General features: G+C 44.7%; 1 protein-coding gene and 1 pseudogene across 1 annotated transcript in view; one reads left to right on the top strand and one right to left on the bottom strand.

Moving 5' to 3' along the window:
• Pcolce2 (procollagen C-endopeptidase enhancer 2) overlaps positions 1-21,991 on the bottom strand; it is a 57,504-nt gene that overhangs the window by 9,603 nt on the left and 25,910 nt on the right. Inside the window, exons 3-5 of the mRNA XM_085827903.1 lie at positions 15,513-15,768; positions 7,778-7,902; positions 4,540-4,676 (exon numbers count right to left, since the gene is read on the bottom strand). Coding sequence (XP_085684029.1) covers positions 4,540-4,676; positions 7,778-7,902; positions 15,513-15,768 — 518 coding nt within the window. The remainder of the gene's footprint in view (positions 1-4,539; positions 4,677-7,777; positions 7,903-15,512; positions 15,769-21,991) is intronic.
• LOC147002124 (inosine triphosphate pyrophosphatase-like) lies at positions 8,128-10,660 on the top strand (annotated as a pseudogene).

The following is a 21,991-nucleotide window of genomic DNA, read 5'->3' as shown; positions in this document are numbered from 1 at the left end:
TAGTAATCTGAGGAAACTCCCTTTCTGGTGCAACCCTTTAGTCAGAGCACTTGGACCTCTCCACAGCCCATAAAGAGCGGCTCACTTCTGTACACCTGCAGTGAACAGGCAGAACCAGGCTTGAACAGACCAGCTGGGAGAACTGTGGAAGCAAGTGGGGGACCCACGGAAGCAGGGGGCTTGTGACCTGTATCCATACTTCCCATCCCATGTAAATGATACGCCAGAGATTCAAGCTTTTAACAGACATGTTTTCACTTGTGTTAAATGAGGATTAAAAAATTCCCTATACGCAATTCTCATCTACAATTACACAAAACTAATCTTGTTTAAAGGATAACATTGCAACAAGCACTTCCCATAGGCAGAAGTGGAAACCCATTCACGCCTTCTACACAGGCACTTGTTCTGGTGTCTACGCCCTGACTTTTCTATGAACTAACAGGGTGACATTATATCAGAAATTTGATTTTTTTTTTCAAGGAAGAGTAACTTAGTAACAAAAGTAGATGTTTATTGTGGCGCTTTGTGGAAATACAACAGAATCTCAGTGCACTGAGGGCCAAGTGCCGCATCTGCAAGTGGAGATGTTACGGATAACGAGGAATGGGGACGAAATCTGACCCAGAAATTGATGGAGAAGCTGGCTTGGGAGGCAGTGAGCCAACAGCAGTAGCCGCCTCTGGCTTTAAGTCTGCAGTCTGCTCTTTGCTTGCTAGCCAGCCACCTTGTCTGCTCATTTTATCTGCTAACTTTACTCATCTACAATCGTCTTCCTCATCTCCAGCAGCCTCCTCTACAACATGATGCAGTGAAATTTCTTTGTATTACTGTGTGTCCGCCAGCGAGCTTCCAAGGATCCGCTGGTCTCTCTGTCCCTCATTTCTCTCCTACTGGATTGCAAGCAGGAGCCACTGTGACTGGGCTTTCTCTTTCAGTGCGTTCCGTTCCGGAGATCCAAACTCAACTCCTCACACTTGCAGGACAGACGAGCACTTTAACAACTAACCCCTCTGCAGCCGCAAGAGTAATTTACTCAAGGAAGGATGGTTTCATGACAAAGATAGACTTTTGTTTCTCCGCCTCCTTGGCTTTCCCAGGACCACACAGTAACCGCTTCCCTGTTTATCCTGTCTAGATGTGGGATCTAGAGCCGCTGGGCACATTGCCCCAAGCCTCAGTGCACGTGGGGGGCTCCTAACTCCACAGGATGCAGAGCCCAGCATGCTCTTCAGCCTAGTTTCTCTCCAGGTTCCAGCACAAGGTCTAGGCTTCAGAGGTAGCATACACGTCCATGTACCTTCCTTCACCAATGTGTAACTTAGGAATGCCGCCCCCCCCCTTCCTACCCTCCCTCCCTTCACCAGCCATTCTCTCCAAACACTTCCCGGATCAAGGGCTGATATTTTCTAAGTGTCTTTGCTGCTTTGTTGACATTATCATGTGAACTAGAACATACTTAACCTTGTTCATGAACACTGGGATGTTTATCTTCCCCTTCACAAACAATATTGCTGAAAGTACACCTGTGTGTGCTGCGGTGCTCCTGGGTAAAGAGCCTTTGACTGGCACGTGAAGGCAGAATGAATCTACGTGCTAGGCCATCGGCTGTGAGGCCTTGTTCAACCTTATTGCATAGTCCCGACCTGATCTCCTTCGTGGGTCTACCAAATCACACTGTTTTTAAAAGGTTACTCACTGTATAGATTTCCTCTTATGAAAATTCCTTCTCATGTTTTGTGGGGTTTTCTTAACCCATTTTTTTGATTGAGTTATCTTTTCCTGAGTTTCTTTTAGTCTCTCTCTCTCTCTTTTCTTTTTTTCTTTTTTCTTTGTTTCGAGACAGGGTTTCTCTGTATAGCCATGGCTGTCCTGGAACTCACTCTGTAGCCCAGGCTGGCCTCGAACTCAGAAATCTGCCTGCCTCTGCCACCCAAGTGCTGGGATTAAAGGCGTGCGCCACCACTGCCCGGCTAAAAATTCTCTTTTTAAATTTCTCTTTACGTTCTCACTCTCTCTATCTGTTGCTGATCCTTATGTGATTATGGACATACAAGTTCATTATGCGTATGAATAAGTGCAGTATCCACAGACATGTGTGGATAAGGGTCTCAGTGGAGTACACTATCCACAGACATGTGTGGATAAGGCTCTCAGTGGAGTACACTATCCACAGACATGTGTGGATAAGGGTCTCAGTGGAGTACACTATCCACAGACATGTGTGGATAAGGGTCTCAGTGGAGTACACTATCCACAGACATGTGTGGATAAGGGTCTCAGTGGAGTACACTATCCACCGACATGTGTGGATAAGGGTCTCAGTGGAGTACACTATCCACAGACATGTGTGGATAAGGGTCTCAGTGGAGTACACTATCCACAGACATGTGTGGATAAGGGTCTCAGTGGAGTACACTATCCACAGACTTGTGTGGTAAACTCCTGGCCTTTCTTTGTGGCTCCATCTCCCTTTCTTTCTGTTAAAATCTCAGTCTTAATTCCCAGCTCCTTCATACTCATGGGCAGGTGAGTCCCCTTTCTCGGTCCTTTCCTCTAGGACTCAGTATTATCTCCACCACCCACAGTCTTGCCTGCCCATGTACAGCTCAGAATACAGCCGACAGATCTAATAAAATCCAGTTTCACTATTGTCCAAAGAGGAGTCTTTCTAGCCATGAGCAGCTCCATGTAGATAAGTGTTTGAAAATATCTTCTAGTCGGGTTTTATACTTTTCTACATGAGAGCCTAGCACACAAGTTTTAAAGATTTATGCTTTAAAATATGAACTTTTCTATGGTCAGCAAGATGGTGCACAGCAGGTAAGGGGACTTACTACTAAGACGATGATCAGAGTTGGAGTCTCAGATCCCACTTGGTAAAAGGAAAGGACCTGTCCACTCTTGCAAGTTGTCCTGTCACACCCATAGAGATGCTAATGGCATGTGCACACACACACACACACACACACACACACGAACAAACAAACAAATAGATAAATAAGTAAATGTAACTTAAATTAAAATAATAAAATAAGCTGTGGAATGTTGCTTATTTTCCCTAGGAGGACCTGTGTGTAGGGTTGAAACAGCTCTCCCTTGTGCTGGAACTCAGAACTTTGGAGAAAACCACATTGAAGTAGGTTGGGGGCTTGCCTGGATTGGTGACTGCCCATTGGCCCTGATGATGGGATGTGGGCACTTTGCCCCTCACCTAGTGAGGGTCACGCCAAGCAAGGGCAGCTACAGACTGGGGTGAGGGATGAGCATGGGGTAGAGAGCCCTAGAAGTTCCCCACCCCCACCCCAACCCCAACCCCCGAATTTCAGTTTGCTGTCCTGTAATGTACCTTGCTAAAGGGGAACTTGAGCTGTCTGAGCTCTCTGTGATTCTGCTGTGCTGTGCTCTTTGCTGACTTTCTCTGCTTCCCCATATGAGGGGTTATAAGGAACTGTGATGTTATAAACTCACTGGCTTGGGTCATCAGCCCCTGCTGCCCTCCTGACCCCAGCGTTTAACTCTTTCCTTTCCTTATTGCTTTCTTTCTTTCTTGCCCCAAGTCCTCCCCGTTAAGACCCTGTCCAGAGCCCTGATACAGCTGGTCTGGGTTAGACTTATTTCCCTCCTTCAAAGAAAAAAAAAAAAAAAAACAAGAACAAAAACAAAAACACTACTAGTCAAATATCTTGAGTGATTTCTGTGGCTTTTTCGTCTTCCTCTCTCCATTTTGGATGAAAAGAATATATTTTCTCTATTTGCAAAGTCTCAAGTAAAAGTCCAGCAAAGAAAACATCTGGGTTTGTACTAAGCTTTCAGGTTTCTTTGTCTGGAATTTTCAGCCCCTGGCTTTTTCCTATTCTTCCCAATGCTTGAGGTCCCCTTAGCAGGTCTGTGACACAGCAGAACCTGTGCTCCTGGGGCACCAGCCTTGCCTCTGTTTGTCTATGTGGCTGCTGGACTCGGTGTTTGGGTGGAGGGGGCTCCACTGTGGTGGAATCCAAAGCTTTGTCAGCAAACAATGTAACATTTTCCAGAAAGTAAAGGTAATTAGGGAATTTCGCAGGACTTAGGTTGTACTGGCTGGTTTTGTGTGTCAATTTGACACAAGCTAGAATCATCAGAGAGGAAGGAGCCTCAGTTAAGGAAATGTCTTCATGAGATCCAGCTGTAAGGCATTTTCTCAATTAGCAGTCAAGGGGGAGGGCCCAGTCCATTGTGGGTAGTGCCATCCTTGGACCGGTGGTCCTGGGTTCATTCTATAAGAAACCAGGCTGAGCAAGCCAGGGCAAGCAAGCCAGTAAGCAGCACCCCTCCATGGCTTCTGCATCAGCTCCTGCCTCCAGTTTCCCACTCTGCTTGAGTTCCTCTCCTGACTATCTCCAGTGAGGGACTATGATCTGGACGTGTAAGTTGAATAAACTCTGTCGTCCCTAACTTGCCTTTTGGTCATGGCCATAGAAACCCTAACATGGGGTATAGACATAGGTTTAGGGTCATAGAAACATTAATGACACAGGGGTACAAAGAGGTGCTACTTACACAGGTGGACTGTCCCCACAGTACTTCCCAATTCTTTTGGCGTCGTTGACTTCCCCACCGTTAAACACAGCCACGTAGTCGTATCTGCAGTAGTTATCACGCTCAACATCGAACTTCTCAAACTTTAACTCTATAAGCTTCGGGAAAAGCACAGCGTGGAAGTGTCAGTGACCCGAACAACCTCCAGTGGAAACTCCCCACCCCCCCCATGGACATTAGAGATCTATTACATCCCACAGAGACTGTAAGTCATAGTAACGTTCATTTGAGAATTGCTACGAGCTCAGATTCACACGGGTCGATGTGTACAGATGCCAAAGTGTAACTCTGCTAAGTGAAGGGTGTGCTAATTAGCTCAATTGTAACATTTCATAATGTATGCATGATCCAAGCACAGCTGTATACTACAGGCCTGTACAATTTTTATTTGCCAACTATATCTCAATAAAGCTGGGGAGAAAAAGAAAAAAAAAAGTGGGGGAGGATTCTATCCGAATAGCTGGGCGTGTGTTCTGGTGATAAATGGACCTGAATACTAGTTCACTCCCCTCTGGGAAGAAATGAACAGAGATCAAAAATTTTATCTAAGATGTTCCCCCGTATCAGATTACATCTGGGTATGGTGTGTGTGTGTGTGTGGTCATGAGATGGGTAGATTTCTCCTTTTGAGAGGAGATAAACATTCGTATTGCATGTAAAGGAGTGTTCGGGATGAGAGTTTCAGGGAGGTGGGAACTGATTAGAGTCGCTGAAGTATGAATGCATGTGTGCACACTCCTGGCACAGGCGTGTGGGGGTGTGGTGTGTGGCTAATCTTTGAAGAGTTTCCAGAGAAACATTGATGCACGAAATGTGAATATTAAAGGTTTTCTTTTCTTTCTTTCTTTCTTTCTTTCTTTCTTTCTTTCTTTCTTATTTATTTAATTTTTTGCTCCAGAACTAATAAGAGTATCCTAAATAATTCACGTGAATTATCCATTTTAATTTCGTAAGGAATCGATCATTCCTCTTACAAGCAGTACCTTTGAGATACTTTCCAGTGTGTGAATCTAAGGGCATCTCCCTGGGTCATCAACAATGGTGGTGTTCAGCTGCTACCCAATCTTGCTGGGCAATAGGTAGCCCAGGGACCCTGTCTGTTAATTCAGGGAAGATGATGGAAACCAATCCCCATTAAATAACGGGCATTCATTCCTGAGAACCCAAGAAGACACTTGTGCGTTTACCTGACCAATGCTGGCGGGAGCGCTGGGATTGCCGTCAGACCCAGCAGCTGCTGGATCATCAGTGCCACCCACACACGTGGATGTTTGCCTACCTTTAAAAAAGTCGCATCTGAGATGGTAGAGAACGGCCTCAACTCACGCTAAAAATCACTTTAAACTATGGTAAAAACATCTCCTTTGGGGAGACACTGACTTTCCACCAGCAACTAATAAAATATTTTCCATTTGAAAACTGGCTGAACTTTCTTGCCCTAAAAATTTGTTACATAAAATCTTTTGGAGTGGAGATGAAAAAGCGAGAGGAGAAAGGGGACGCTGTGACAAGACCAGATGCGGTGCTTTTGGAGAGGATTCCATCCGCTTGCAGAGAATTCCTCAGGATGTCATTTTCCTGCTGTTTTTCTTCTTTGAGCAGGACTACCAGTGGGTTCTAAATACTCCAATGCTGGTGAAACATTCCATGGAGTGAAAGAAAACAAACCAGAGAAATGAAGCTCAGACTCCAAATGATGGAGAGGAAAAGCCACGAGGGAAGACGCAGGACTATAATTTGAAAGCTAATTATACTGACATTATTATGGTCAGGCATATTAACAATGTCACAGAGAGACGATCAACACCCTTTCAGGAATTATGTAATGGTTTGAAGTATTTCAAAAATGTACTTTTAAATATTGCTATAAACACGTAGCATTCCGCTATTAAATAAATGGCTACCTTTCTAGGACTGAGTTTGGAGATATGATCACAGGGTGGATGCATGCATTTGTGTGTGCATGTGTGCTCACCTTGGTGCCTTGCATGCTCTATTTGCCTGGATCATAATTGATGGTAAAAAACAAATGTGTGGCAAGTGCCGTGGAGCTATAGAGATGGCTCAGTGGGTAAGAGCATTGACTGCTCTTCCAGAGAATCGGGGTGCACTCCACAGCACCCACATGGCAGCTCACGATCATCTGGAACTCCAGTTCCCAGGAATCAGGTGTCCTTTTCTGGCCTCCACAGGCACCAGGTACACACATGGTACACAGTCATAGATACAGACAAAATACTTACACACAGAAAATTATATATATATATATATAAACTAGATCTCAGCTGACTGTTTTAGAGCATTGGTTCTCAACCGGTGGGTCACGACCCCTTAGGATGTTGAGTATTAGATATTTACAACTCATAACAGTAACAAGACTACAGTTATGGAGTAGCAATGAAATCATCTGAGGAAATGAGGTAAAGGATACAGCCTTAGAACGGTTGAGGACCACTGTTTCAGAGTAACAGATAAGGAACGTGCACACATTTTCTTTCAAACAACTCCCATCCGTCATCAGAGACAGGGGTGCCTTGAAGGCTCTGTAGCTGCTTGCTGGCTTTGCTGGAGTGAGGCATGCCCTAAACAAGGTGGGCTGACTGAGCAGAGGGGACACTGGGATGTGCCTGTGTTTGGGGGCCTCCATCCCCACACAGCTAGATGCTGATATGTGCAGCCTCATGGTCTTTATACCTGCCACAGGCCTATATGGTCCTCTGTGGGATTTGCTTACAATTTGTATTTTCAAAACTGTTTTGAAAGTTATAATTATATAATAGAAAATCGAATCCCATGATTTTGCAAGTCAAACAGTGCCAAGGGAAAATTTAGCCCAGGTCTTTGTAAGTACACCTGTCCAGCTGGGCTTTCCACTCTGTTTCTTTAACTCTCAAGCCCAAGAGGCAGTGGCTCACACCTTGATCAATTCATAGCAGAGGCAGAGAGGCAGAGAGGCAGAGAGGCAGAGAGGCAGAGAGGCAGAGAGGCAGAGAGGCAGAGAGGCAGAGAGGCAGAGAGGCAGAGAGGCAGAGAGGCAGAGAGGCAGAGAGGCAGAGAGGCAGAGAGGCAGAGGCTCACACCTTGAGCAATTCACAGCAGAGGCAGAGGCTCACAGCACAGGCAATTCCCACCAAAGCAGAGGCTCACACTCAGGGAAATTCACACATACTCACTTTCATCACATTTTCTGGGGCCTCACCTGGTTTTTCGGAGCTATGATGTGCCACACACAAGTAACTCCTACGGGGTAATCTCGGTCTGGCCAGTTGGGAGTTTTAAAGGAACCGGAAGGTTTTTCAAGACGTCCTCCACAATATCGGTCTCCTGAAGTTATTAAATATGAAAACCATACAAGTTTATATCTTAACATAGATCACAGTAGCACAATCACCTGGAGATCAGGAACGAGAGCATTAGGGGCATCATAGTATATCCAGGCAATGATAGAGGCTCTCCTGTTTTCTCTTTGGAAAAAAAATGACCACACAATCTGCTCTATATGTCTAATTTGCTTTTGAGATGGTCTTATGTAGCACAAGTTTGGCACAAATGCAGTATGCAGCTGAGTCTGGCTTTGCTCTTCCTGCCTCCACCTCCAGCGCTGTGATTACAGGCATTGCTATCACCAAACCCAGCTCACTGACTACTTTTTAGTGCCTGGCACATCACACAAGACAAGGAGGGAACAGACCAAGAGCCACAGCTTTTTTCCTGACCACTGTTTTCCTCCTTTTGGACAAAGAAATTCCTACCCATTCAGAATTGTAGCCTGTGCAATGAATCCACTTCTAAGAATTCTCAAGGCATTGGTACATTGGTTATTTATTAAATCCCCAAGGACAAAATTTAAATTAGCTCTTTATTTTTCTGGGTTTTTTTTTCGAGACAGGGTTTCTCTGTATAGCCCAGGCTGTCCTGGAACTCACTTTGTAGACCAGGCTGGCCTTGAACTCAGAAATCCACCTGCCTCTGCCTCCCGAGTGCTGGGATTAAAGGCATGCACCACCATGCCCGGCCTAAATTAGTTCTTATAGACAGTTTTTATTACTAATATATAGTAATATTTCTATTTATCTATCACCTATTTATCTATTATGTATAGTCTAGTAACATATGTAATAATTTTTAGAGATTACTCCATTCATCAAAACAATGCATATTTATAAATCTGAGGCAGTATCCAATGAGGACCTGAGTTTGTTTCCCAGAACTTTCCCAGGCGCGCGCGCGCGTGTGTGTGTGTGTGCACGTGCGTGTGTGTGTGTGTGTGTGTGCGCGTGTGTGTGTGTGTGTGTGTGTGCGTTTGTGTGTGTGAGCGTGTGTGTGTGTGTGTGTGTGTGTGTGTGTGTGTAATCTCAGCTCTGGGGAGTGGAGACACACAGATTCTTAGGGTGCACAGCCAGCCAGTCTAGCACAGCAGGCAAGCTCCGGGTGCCAGACTGAGAGCCTGTCTCAAATCAAGGGGACAGCTCCCGAGAGGCCATACCTGAGGATGACATCTGCCTTCCACACACATGTGCACACACGTGACCATGCGCACTCACACTCATACCCACACAAAAGCATGTTTATTAACTTCCAGCAATACAGGAAAACATAGAAGGAAAATTTACCCCAGTCCTACCACCTAAAAGCCAACACCATTAACATATAACACATTTTAATTTAGACATTGGATGCAAGTACTGATATGTACTTTGTATACGAGGAAAGAGTTTTAGAAATCTATTTTGATATAAAGTTAGAAATCTAATTTCACTTAGAATGAACTCACAAATAACTGAGCTGAGACTAAAGGAACAAAATGTTTTTTTCAACATGGAGAAGTCTTAAATACATAGATTTAAGAAAACATACTATAAAATTTGAGTTTGGAATAATTTCTAAACTATGAGTGAAAACTTAAAGCATACATGTAGTGAATAGAATAGAGAGGCCCCTGTGTACCCAGCATCCATTGCCAGCCGCACCCATCATCCATTGTCAGCCACACCCATCATCCATTGTCAGCCGCTGTCATGGTTTTCTGTTTTCTCCCTGTAGTTACTCAATCCCCTCCACCTGCTTCATTGTTTTATTATTTTAACGTCACAGGTCTGGGAAGGTAAACTCATCAATCTTAACTTTACAAGACTGACAAATAAATGTACCCATGTGAGCCACACTCCTGAGATGATATGGAATCCCATCTCTCACAAAACACCCATCCTATCAGTTTTCTGAAAACTTGTCACCGTAGTTTTATGCTAGAGCTTCGTATAACTTGAGTCCTGTAGGGGGCACCCTCTGTCTTCCGCTGCTGTCTTTGGTGGTTGTATTTTACACTGCTGGGTAGTGTTCCACTGTCTGCACACACAACCATTTGTGTGCTCATTCTTCTACTGATGTTCCTTTTGGGTTGTGTCTTAGTTTGAAGTTTTTTGTTATAATAAAACATCACGACCGGGCAAAGGGGTTTTGGGCATTCTGGACTGTAATCAGGCGTGCAGTGGCCACACCTTTGGTGGGGAAGACGATAAGTGTTTGTGAGGAGAAATGCAAAGAGGCTGGAGGAGCCTATTCAGATTCTAGGAGATAAGTTTCCACGCTCTTTGGTGGCACAGAAACATTGACCTTCCTGAGTACCAGGGAGAGCCAGGTGAAATTTCCATACAGAAGTGTCTGGAGGCAGCTTGCTAGGTACAGGGCTCTGTACTGGTGGAGAATATGTGTCCAGGCTTTAATGCATTTGGGGGACTCCCTGGCCCCTACATAAGATGGTTCCTGTAGAAGCTGAAGCCTAAAGGTCCCCCCTAGCTCCTGACAAGCTTTGAAGACGAATCAGCCTATGCCCTCTGCACATCTGCTCTCAGCACTGGGGACCCAAGCCAGCCAGTTCCTGTTCAGAGACCGGACCTCGGGACAGATTATGATACCACGAGGCTGCCGGGACTTTGGCTGGGATCTCTGCTTTCCGCCTGATGGATATGAACAAATATACACAGAGATACCAAAGGCCGAGAACACCATTTCTCGTCGCTTCCGAGCCCTGCTCAAGCTGCAAGAATACTTTAGTGTGGCTGCTGGGGCTGGTGACCACTAGGGCTGTGGGTGTGTGGGGGGTGTGGAGAGGAGGGTAGTGTAGAATGTCCCAGGAGGCAGGCACTCCTGGCAAGGATTCTCTGGGTTTCCCTTTGCCAGGGGATCCAGGCAGCTTCAGCAGCCAGTTCTTGGAAGAGAAGTTGGCTCTGCATCAGGGAACTCTGGGCCAGTTGATATTAAACTCCTGCCCTTCAGGATTCAAGAGTTGCCTTTGGCTAGTGCACACTTTTAATCCCAGAATTTGGGAGGTAGAGGCAGACATATCTTTGCTAGTTTGAGACTCGCCTGGTTTACATAGTGAATTCCTGGACAGCCAGAGTTACATAGTGAGACCCCGTCTCAAAAACAAAACAAAACAAAACAAAACAAAACAAAACAAAACAAAACACCAAAGCAACAACAAAAAAGAGTTGTTCTTGCAGCTGCTGGCTCTGGGATCCTGAGAAAAATTGGAGTGTTCACATTTCTTATCGGGTTAAGGGTCTGGCAAAGAAACACAACTTTTGCATATAGAATGTAGAAAATGTAAATTCTGGAAGGCATTTGTTTCCAAAATAAATGGTGTGTCTGCTTTGAAAAAAAAAAAAACAAAAAAACAAAGCAAAAACATCATGACCACATTCATGAAGGGAAGTCAGGGCAGGGACTTAAGGCTGGGACTGAAGAAGAGATGATGGTGGAATACTGCTGACTGGCTTTCTCCCTGTGCTTTACCCAGCCTGTTCTTATGCAGCCTAGGACCACTGGCCCAGGAGTGGTGCCGCCCATTGTGGGCTTGGTCCTCCCACGTCAATCCTTAATTAAAAACTTCTCCACAGACTTGCCTAGAGATGGAGGCATTTTCTCCATTGAGATACCCTCTTTCCAGATGACCTTAGCTTGTGTCAAGCTGACAGAAAATTAACTGGCACAGGTAGGTTGCTTTCAGTGTAAGTTATTGATAGTGAGCTGCCATGATTGTTTTTGTGTATGTCTTCTTTGTTGATGCGTGTTGAAGGTTTTTTTTAAAGTCTTTTGCTTATATTGTAATGCTAAATATTGGCCCCCAAGGCCTGGTGGCCCTTAGGAATTTAGAGAGTGTGCACATAGACTCAAGAGACACTACATGACCTTGCCCCTCCCTCGCCCCCAAGTTATCCCAGATTAGTGAATAATGGTGCCTATAGCTTATAGCTGGGCAGAACTGAGATAGGTGGAGCTTGGGGTTCCTGGGCTTGAGGTCTGAGAAGAACCACAGGGGAGGGAGAAGGTGGTGGAGAGAGAAGATGCTGTGAGATAAGAATCATAAAATCATGGCCAGGAGGGCTGGCTGATTGGAGTTAAGAGCAGCCGAGATGGAACATGGCAAATCCTATTGTGGGGCTATTGGCAGGGAAATAGACATAATAGCATAGAAGGTAGATGCGTGCCCAGCCCTGGTGCAGATTAAGGCCTATTACAATATAAAAGCTGTGTGTCTTTTATCTGGGAACTGAATAACCAAAGACAGGGTAGAAACCTCAGATTGAGATTAAATACTTTCTCCAACAGATGTGTTGTTTTCATTTTCTTACAATATCCAAGAATGCATGGCTGGGCCAGATAACTTCATTAAACAGTCCACACCACCACCAACTTCTCCAGACACCAAAGAGTCTGATGTCATTTTACACTTCTCCGGAAGTACAGAAGTCATTGGCTGGTTCCCATTCTTGGTACCACACAATGTTACAGATTTTTAGTTCACATAATTGGAAAGTAGTGGCTTCTCACAGTGATCTTTTAAAAAAAACTTTTTTGAGATTTTATTTTTATTCTATGTGCATAAAATATGTTTATGTGCACAGTCAGTGCTTGCCTGAATGTATGATCTGTGTACCATGTGTGTGCTGTGCTCACAGAGGCCAGAGGAACTCAGCTTGAGACAAGACTTAACAGCTCCTGGTCCTCTGGAAAACCAGCCAGTGTTCTGAACTGCTGAGCCGTCTCTCAGCCCCTCCCTGCCTTAATTTGCATGTCTGCCTTAATTTGCATTTCTCTGATGATTAATGATACTTACCGGCATTCACAGCATCCCCTGAACCTGTGTCGGAACAAGTGCTTCACACAGTTCGTATTTATTGAAATTCTTCTATTGTTGGGTATGATTTTTATGTATTCTGGGTATGGACTAACTAGCAGACATTTTGCCAATATTTCCTCTAGTGGTGTGGGTCACCTGTTCATATCAGTGCTGGTTAGTTTAATAAGCATGCTTTAATGTTAATAACATTCATATGGTACATGTCTTTTCCATCTTTTCACTCTCAGCCTATTTGGTTTTAAGATTTATGTACTTTTATTTTATACCTATGGGTGTTTCGCCAGTCTCTGTGCACTATGAGCATGCAGTACCCAAGACGGTCAGAAGAGGGCGCGGGATCCCCTAGAACTGAAGATATAGCCGCTAGCTGTTACATGTGGGCTGGGAACTGAACCTGGGGTCCTCTGCAAGAGCAGTCACTGCTCTTTAACCACTGAACCATCTCTCTCCAGCCCCTGTATTTGGCTTTTATTTCAAGCTGTTTTTGGTAGACAAATGTGGCCAAGCCTTGCTTTTAATCTATCTCAATAACTTTCTTCAATTTGGATGTGTAGTTCCTCATATTTAGTGTATTCATGGTTGTCTTGGGTTTAGTGTGCTGTTGCTATTTTTTTTCTCAATTTGACCCCCCCCTTCTTTATATGGGTTCTTCCACCTAGCTTTCTTTGAGTGCATAGTTTTAAATATTTTGTCTGTTAGTCACAGACCTTCTGATTTAAATGGATGCTCAATGTACTTAACTCATAACCTATACAGAGCTCATTCTGGACATTTTCATGTGCTGTGTGTCAGGGGGCGGGGCTCTGAGTTTGCATTCAGCCACCCTTTGTTGTCAAATATAAGACATTCTGTCTTCCGTAATGTTTTAGTCATGAACACCCTGAAAAGAAATCAAAAGACAAGCCTAGCGCTCTTCCATGCTAACCCCTTCCAGTAGGCGGGCATTCCTCACTGCCTACAGGCCACCCTCTACCATCATCGCCCTGAGCATCAGACGCTATCTTCAGCATTTCTCATAGCACAGATATAAAAATGTCCCTGAGATATTCATAGCACTTGTGAATGTTCTGCCTTTGCTTCATGTTGGAAGTCTGGCTGTCGGGGATGTGAGCATGCTCATGCCAGCACCGGAAGGACGCCGACTGACTCTCCAACAGGAAGCCAAGTCCAGACCTTAGCTCTTGTTCTTCATTTGCCTGACTTTCAATTATAATGGACTAAGTTTTGTTTATTTTTATATTCTTTTTTTAATGTATCCTATTTAATATTTAATATCTTCTTGGCTGTATCAATTCATACACTATGTTAAATCTAGGTGCAGCTAAGCCATTTCTCTTACATATTTGTTTCTGTACCATTATCACTGTTTTGGAGATAAAACTCACAGCATACCTTACACAACTTGATTCTATCTCACTAGATTTCGGTCCCCCTTTTCTTCAGTCTTTTCTGTGCTGGAGTTTCAGACAGTAACTCCTATCCACGAGGAACTGTTTTCTGTAACATACAGTCTATTTGCTGGGTAAATTATAAGATATCAAGTTCTGTATTTTCTAGTTTTAAAAAAAAATCACCTTGTTCTCTTTTCATATTTTCTGTTTCTTGTTTTGATTTATTCTACATGAGCACCTTTTAAATCCTGAGACCACTCCCTCTCCCTCAATACTGGAAATTGAACCCAGGACTTTGCAAATTTTAAACAAGCATTCTGTCTCCAGGCCACACCTCCAGTCGCCCCTTCTGAAACCTGTCTGCCTGTCTGTCTCGTCCTTATAGTTCCACATGTCTCCTGATGGTCTACGGAGAAATCACCAATGCATAAAGGCAGTCAGCATCCCAACTGAAAACTGAAGCAGTTATCAGCTCACTGCAACCTCTGACTTGCGACTGGTTACTCTGCTGACTGCTGACTATGAATATGTATTATGAATCAGTTACATTATACTTTAGATTCTGTTACATACCTATGAAAAAAATGATTTTTCTCCTAGTAGGCATTTAGCTACACTCTGACTCAGTGTGTCTCCTTGGCAGTGGCCAGAGGCTCTAGTCCCTGTTCTGGACCTTTTTGTCAACAGGCTTGTCCTGGCAATGTAGTTCTGCAGACATGGGTAGCTTTTCTGAATATTTTGAGTCCGTGGCTTCTGTAGTGTCTTGCTTGGGTTTCCACCCCAGTGCTCTGGTTGTAGTGTCAGCCCTCGATCCTGTCTCGACTTCTCAACCTAGTCACGTTGCACCACTGCCCGCCCAGGCCGATGAGCAGTCCCCTCAGGCAGCAGGCAGGGGGTTTAGGAATCCTACCTGGTGCAGCCACCCCTTCAAGTGCTCTCCCGGAGCACTCCTATGACCCAACACGAGACATTACAAGACAGAGCGTGAGGTAACAAGAGAGAACTATGAAGTAGTGTGGGATTTCACCTAGGTTTTTAAAAGAGCTGTTGTAAAAGTACACGTGTGAAGGGAAACATGGAGAGAAAGCCACGCCTTTCTGGAGGATGAGGTGCAAGAGTGGACGCTACATCTGTGAAGACGCACGTAAGCTTCACGTTTTTTACCCTATCCATTTCTATTGACTTTTACGAGAATAATATATAGAATTTCTTTTAAAAAAAAAGGCTGAATTTTAAAAATGATCTCTTGATGACTTGTTGACATTCATTGGCTCTTTAAGAACTGCTATGGTGCTTAGAAGGCGGAAACACATAGAGAGTGCCAAGAACAGTGCCTGACACACTACAGGTAACAGATCCTGGTTGTCACTAGGTCGCTGCCCCTGTGTGAAAACGGCTACCTTTTCCATCTGGCGCAGCGGCAGAGTACGTTGCCATGAAGCCACTTCCCGCGGTGTTGGCATCTGAAATCATTTGTACCGTCATCTTGTTGCCACTGGCTACGAGCGATCCAGGTCGGAATGTGCCACAGAAGCGCCCGATGCGCTGGCCATTGGCGTGGCCGTTGTACACATCCACGAAGTCATAGCGACACAGGTTGTCATTCTCCAGGTCTATGAATCGAAAATTCAAGACAACCACTTTGCCCTCAGGAACCTGTCAAGGAAAAAAAAAAGGCAGAGTTAAAACTACTTAAAAGCAGCAACATCTATAGTCTGTCTTCACTAAAGACAACAGAGCTAAGTCCAGCTCCAGGCCAGGGACGCACCTCGGAGCAGAGTCCTTGCCTCGCTCCTGTGAAGTATTGGGTTGGAGCCCAGCAACACACACTCATAAATGAATAAGTCAATGAACCAGGGTGATTTCCTTCTCAGGTCTGGACTAAGCCAGCAGGATGCTTCTGAAGAAAAGCATCGCCCTTCCCCTCCTCTGCTAAGTCCCACAGTTCTGTAAGGGCCCTGACCTTATTCCTTAAGCCTTTAATCACAGCACTTGGGAGGCAGAGGCGGGCCAGTCTCTGAGTTTGAGGTCAGACTGGTCTATAGTGAGTTCCAAGAGGACAGCTAGGGCTACACAGAGAAACCCTGTCTGGAAAAACAAACAAACAAACAAACAAACAAACAAACAAGCAATATATCTCCACAAAGCTGCAAAATACTGGACTAATCTCATTAGATGGTGGTGTTGTTTATAAAGAATAGCAGTTCTGACTCATTTTATTAATACATTTTTACATATTGTAAAATGCCTCACCACCTATACGTGTTGCTTGGAAGGAACACTTTGAAACATCTTTTTCTTTTTCTTTCTTTTTTTTTCCAGATTTAAATAAAAGAAAACCACACTGTACAATAGGCTTCTGTGAAGTTCAAAATTAAGGGCTTATTTGGCAACTGTATAGTTAATTTTCAGGAAGTTCAGTTGAGGGCAAAAATCTATATTCAGTTAACTGGATACTTGTTGATTCATCTTTTCTTAAAATCATTAAGTTTTAGAAAACATTTTTATTTGTTTTCCTTGGGTAGAGAGTGTGTTTGGCAAGCACTCCTCAACGACTATGCACGGGGATTCAAAAGGTGATCGATCGATCTTTCCCCTGATCTCCCTCACCATGACTCCCCAGGCAATTCCTCCTCTGTCCTGTGAGAAGGGAAGAAAAATGTCCCAGCTCACCTGTCTTTTACTTTCTTCCTTCAGGATTTCCAGCCTAAAGTTTGAATCACCCACTTTATCTTTTCAACCACGTGTGTTCACTGCCAGGACTTTTTCTTCCGTAAAAATGTACTCACGACCAGACAAAGGTCAGGGTGGGAACATCCACCCGGGAGTCTGTGCTGACTGGTTCTGTATTCATCTCAACTAAGGGCCTCGGAATTAAAGGCCAGAGATACACCGACACTAATCCGGTTTCCCCAGGGCACATTTCATTCGACTACTGTAAAATAATGTATTTTCGATGTCATTTAATTTTTGTGTCAAAGCCATATACATAACTCACAGGAGAAATTGTACTGGGAAAATCCCAAGAGGGCATGATTCATCCCCCCCTCCCCCTACTTTGAGACAGGGTCTCAGGTAGTGCAGGCTGGCTTGGAACTTGCTATGTAACTTTGGATGCTGTGAAATTTGAACCCTTCTGTCTCCGAGTCCCACATGCTGGGACTACAGTCACGTCCACCAGTCTGTGATTTATAACATGCTGAGAACTGAACCCAGGGCCTTACGCTTAGTAGGCGAGGACTCTACTGAATAAGCCCTACCCCCCCCCCCAGTTACATTTCCAATTGCTAAATACTTCATCTGTTGTCCAAGGATCAGAAACTCCAGAGATTCTATAGAAGCACAGATCGATGGTTAAGGGTTCTCACAAAAGCAAGACATTGCTTTTTAGAAGTTTTTTTATTCCAGATCTTTTCTCAACGCTCACGTATGATGCACACACTTGACAATTATTTGTTTATTTTGGTGCCAATTAGATGAAGCTGTTGTTTTGCGAGCTGATATCAGCTAGGGGATTCATTATCTGCCCGGAGGAGAGACAATCCCAGGTCCCTTGCTTTTTCCAATCAACAGCTGAGTCCTGTGTGGGCCAACTGCCAGCGGGTGCAGCAGTGACCTCAGTTCACCCACAAGCCCCTGGGACGTCCTCATTGTCACAGGCACACTTGCCAAGTCACTTGATGGCAAGGCTCCTGCCAGCGAACTGGGGAAGCGCATTCTAAGTTGGTGGTTTGCATTTGCAGAGAAGGATGAACAAAATGCAAATCCGCAGCCTGCCTCTCTGTGGAGGACACAACTGTAAACAGGGTTCTGTTCCCCAGCACATCACTTAGGACTCGGAGAGACATGGTGTCCCTGCAGCATGTCTGTCTTTTTTTTTTTTTTTTTAAAGCCGTCGTTTCCAGCCTCCAGGATTTCTCTCGTTTACAACTGACATGGTCGTTGGTGCTCTAATGCCCAGAGCAATTTGTGCACATCAAGCTTGAGGAGAAAGATGGCCCACTGCTATCCTGCACATGCATTCTGCATGTGGTCCAGAGAATTTGACCTTAAAAGTACGCATAATTATTTGGCTGTCTCTCAAGATGGGAATAAATCAGAAGCTCACAAGAGCCTTTACAGCCTGTGTACATCTTGACACTCTTTCTTTTCTTTTTTCTATTTTCCTTTCATTATTTTTTTTCTCTTTAAAAACTAGGTCTCATCCCCTCCCCATCCTCTCTCAATACTATTTTTAAGGGAAACCTTGTCCATGTTTAGAAAATAAAACACATTTTAATGAATAGAAATGATGTGATACTGTGAACATTTCCTTTTGTTCCCTGAAATTTTGCCCCCCCAAAATTAAACTCCTTTCATGTCTAGGAGTGAGGGAACCCATCCCACTGGAGTCTACGGAGACCTTGTCACTCTGCTCTACTGGAAATCACCCCAAAACTTCCCCACTGCATTGGAACCATAATAAACCTGAACTTTAGGTGTCGGGTACATTGCTACAATGTGTACACCTTTTCTCTTACAACCATTCCCAGAGACTCTAGGAAGTTGTTGCTCACATTAACCCAGGGCGATGGAGACTGAGGTAGAGAAGTCAAGACGTTACATGGTCCAACCTCTGTCTCATGGGTCTTCCCTTTCAGACAGTTCAGCCTCCATGCAGGCCACTGTGCCGATTGAGGAACACCTAAAGATGGCTCCCAGCTCAGGGGCCCCGGTTGGACAATGTTTCTTCCTGATATGATTCGCTTTATCTTAGGTCTCAGCTCAAGGATTACATCTTCCCGGAGGCCCCCCTGAGCCCTTCGGGCATCATACGCTAACATTTACATGCATATACTGGCATATACATATATGCCTCACACAGCTACACTGCTTCTTCACAGGTTATTTGGCCCCCACCTTACCACCAGCAAGCGTGGTATAGAGAACACAATTTATCTAGCATGGTTCTTGGAAAAATATCCATTGGGTAAAATGACTAGATCCTGGTAATATTTAAAAAATGATAAATAAGGTATCAGGCTGTAACTCCTACTGTTCATGCGTACAATTATATAAAAATGTTAACCCACTTAAAGGTACAGAACAAATATTATTAGGCTTAACAAGAGGAAAAGACATCACAGTGGTTATAATATAATGACTATCTAAGGCCACTTAGCAAGTCAGTGGCAGAGTCCAAGACTTGCACTGTGCTCTCTTTCCCATAACCAGGCTGTGGTAGAGACTGGGATTGGGGAGTGAGGTGGGGGTGGGGGCTTCTTAAGCACATATCCTCTCTCCAGACACATAGGACATCCACATTTCCCAGACTCCTTTGCAGGGAGCCTGAGGGCACGGGAAGAGGTCTGGGCCAGTAGAATGTCAATAGAAGCGGCATATCAAATATTCTGCACAGTCCTCTTGGAGTTCTGTTTCAGATTTAAGAAAAGGATTCAGTAGAGGAAACAGGAGGTTGTATGTAGCAGATGACATAGCTATGCAGGACAGGAGTTAGTGCCTGAAGACAGCTGCCCAGGAGAAGCCACTCACAGCTGCATGGTGATCAAGGAGAACTTTGTGCCGTGTGAGGTCACTGGAGGTTGGGGGTCTGCTTGTTAGAGAAGCTTTGCACTTTGTGTTAGCGCCCTGGGGAGTGGCACACACCAGTTGTTCTCCCCAACACCACCACCACCACATGTGGCTACCATCTTTGTTGTTTTAGGTGTCTGTGTGTTCTTTACAAACAAACAGCGTGGTTGGCCTCCCAAATAAAGCAGCTTCTGAGAATAGGCACGGGAAAGGCAGCTTTGCCCAATGACAGATATAGAGATTTTACTTGGCAAGCAGCAATCAGTTAAAGGCAACTCATTTTTGAGAGGACGTGCACAATTTGGATTAGTCACAAAAATGTGACAGCGCAGAGTAACTGCCAGCCCTCTGTCACGGTGACAGAATGCCCGAGATGATGGGACTGTAAGAGAAGAGAGTGTTTATTTGGGATAATGCTCTCACAGGGCTATGCTGTTGCTTCTTAGCCTGTGATGAAGGCTCATATCACTGTGAGGAACATGTGGTAGCACAAAGATGGATTTCAAAAGAAAGAAACATGAAGGGGCCAAGACCTTGATTTCCCTGTTAAGGAAAGGGGTGCCCTGTTTTAGTTAGAATTTCTATTGCTCTGATAAAGTATCATGATCTTTAAAAGTAAGCTGTGGAGAAAAAGCCTATTTCACCTTACAGCTTATAGTCTGTCATTAAGGGAAGCCAGGGCAGGAACTCAGAACAGGAACCTGGAGGCAGGAACTAAAGAGAAGCTATGGAAGGGTGTTCTTTCTGGCCTGCTCAGTTGGCTTTCTCCTAAACTCTAGGACCAGGGGTGGCTCCACCCACAATAGGCTGGGCCCTCCCACATCAATCACTAATTAAAAAACACACCACAGGCCAATCTGGTGGGGGCATTTTCCCAGTTGAGGGTCCTTTTCCCCAAATGACTCTGTGTCACATCGATGTAACACTTACCATCAGAGGATCCACTGGTCTCATTTCCTTCGGGTGGGCTACCATCCCCTAATGCAGTGGACCCACACTTCCTAACGCCGTGACCCTTTAATGCAGTTGCTCATGTTGTGGTGACCCCCAACCATAAAATTGTTTCCACTGCTACTCCCTAACTGTAATTTTGCTACTCTCGTGAATTGCAATGTAAATATCTGTGTTTTCCGATGGTCTTAGGTGACCCTTGTAAAGGGGTCCTTCCAAAGGTTGAGAACCAGTGGCCTAGTGGTACCCCAGGCTGAGCACCAGGGCTTTAATGCTTGCCTTTTTAGAGCACATTCAAGATCCACACTACAGACTATAGCAATGGCTCTAAATTTAGTCTCTAAATGCCACCATCATTACCGTGACTCCTTTACCTGGCTGAGCAGTGGGGCATCCAGAAGCTATCAGTATTTCTTGACCCCAAAAATAAACGGATCCCCTCTTCCTCTCTACCTCACATGAATTTCCCCTTCCTGGGATACATTCTTTCCTCTTCTCCAGCCATTAGCTCTCACCCCAATTTCAAAGGTGGGCCAAACACATCTTCTCTAGGAACCTCCCTCCCACACACCCTCTGCCGTATCTCGGTGGAATTATTGTCCCAGTTGCCCCTCCAGAGCCCACTATTCCTCTCCCCTTGGCAGACGACCAGTCACCTCATGTCTCACTGTGGTCTCTGGCATGTTCTCAGCCTTGCAGTGCACAGCCAGACATTCTCCCTCTGAGATCTGTGCAATGGAAACACAACAGCGGGGGCCCACACAGCCGAGAAGGTAGGTGGGGTAATGAAGGAAACTTTCCTATTCTCATTTTATTTAATTCGATCTTGGATGAGAATAGTTTTGGAGCTTTTCTGTGCTGTTTGATTATCGAGTTTCCAAATCAGCAGGTGTTGATTAAACTTCAGGGAAGCACACAGAGCCAAGAGAGGGGAGAGAATTGAACTTCAAGAATGCACATGACCCAGAGCCTGGCAACACCTTTCAGGCAGGCTAGACCTCACTGAGATGAGAGGCAGCACTTACCGCTAGGTGGATATGCCTGTCCCATGGTGTCTCCTTGGTAACACTCTCTCAATATGTGTGTACAGAATTGTGCATTTTAAAAAGCAGGGGTGGTAACTTCTCTCTCTATTATGCTTCCTGATAGACAAGTGCAGAAGGTTTCATACCAAAGAAAACAGATTTCTCTACATCTTCAAAAAGTCATTTTAGGACATTCTTTCAGTCTCCAGTTGTCAAGATGAGTTAATCCAGAACAAGATAGACACGATTGGTGGAGATTTGTGGAGGGGAAAATGTCCCTAAATTAAACAATTAGCCCATTTTTTTTTTAAGCACAGCAGAAATAAAACCCA

This window comes from Mus caroli, unplaced genomic scaffold (assembly GCF_978045245.1).
Source record: "Mus caroli unplaced genomic scaffold, Mus_caroli_1 scaffold_11, whole genome shotgun sequence".
In the NCBI taxonomy this organism is placed as follows: Eukaryota; Metazoa; Chordata; class Mammalia; order Rodentia; family Muridae; genus Mus; species Mus caroli.
This window is presented reverse-complemented; position numbering and strand designations above follow the sequence as displayed.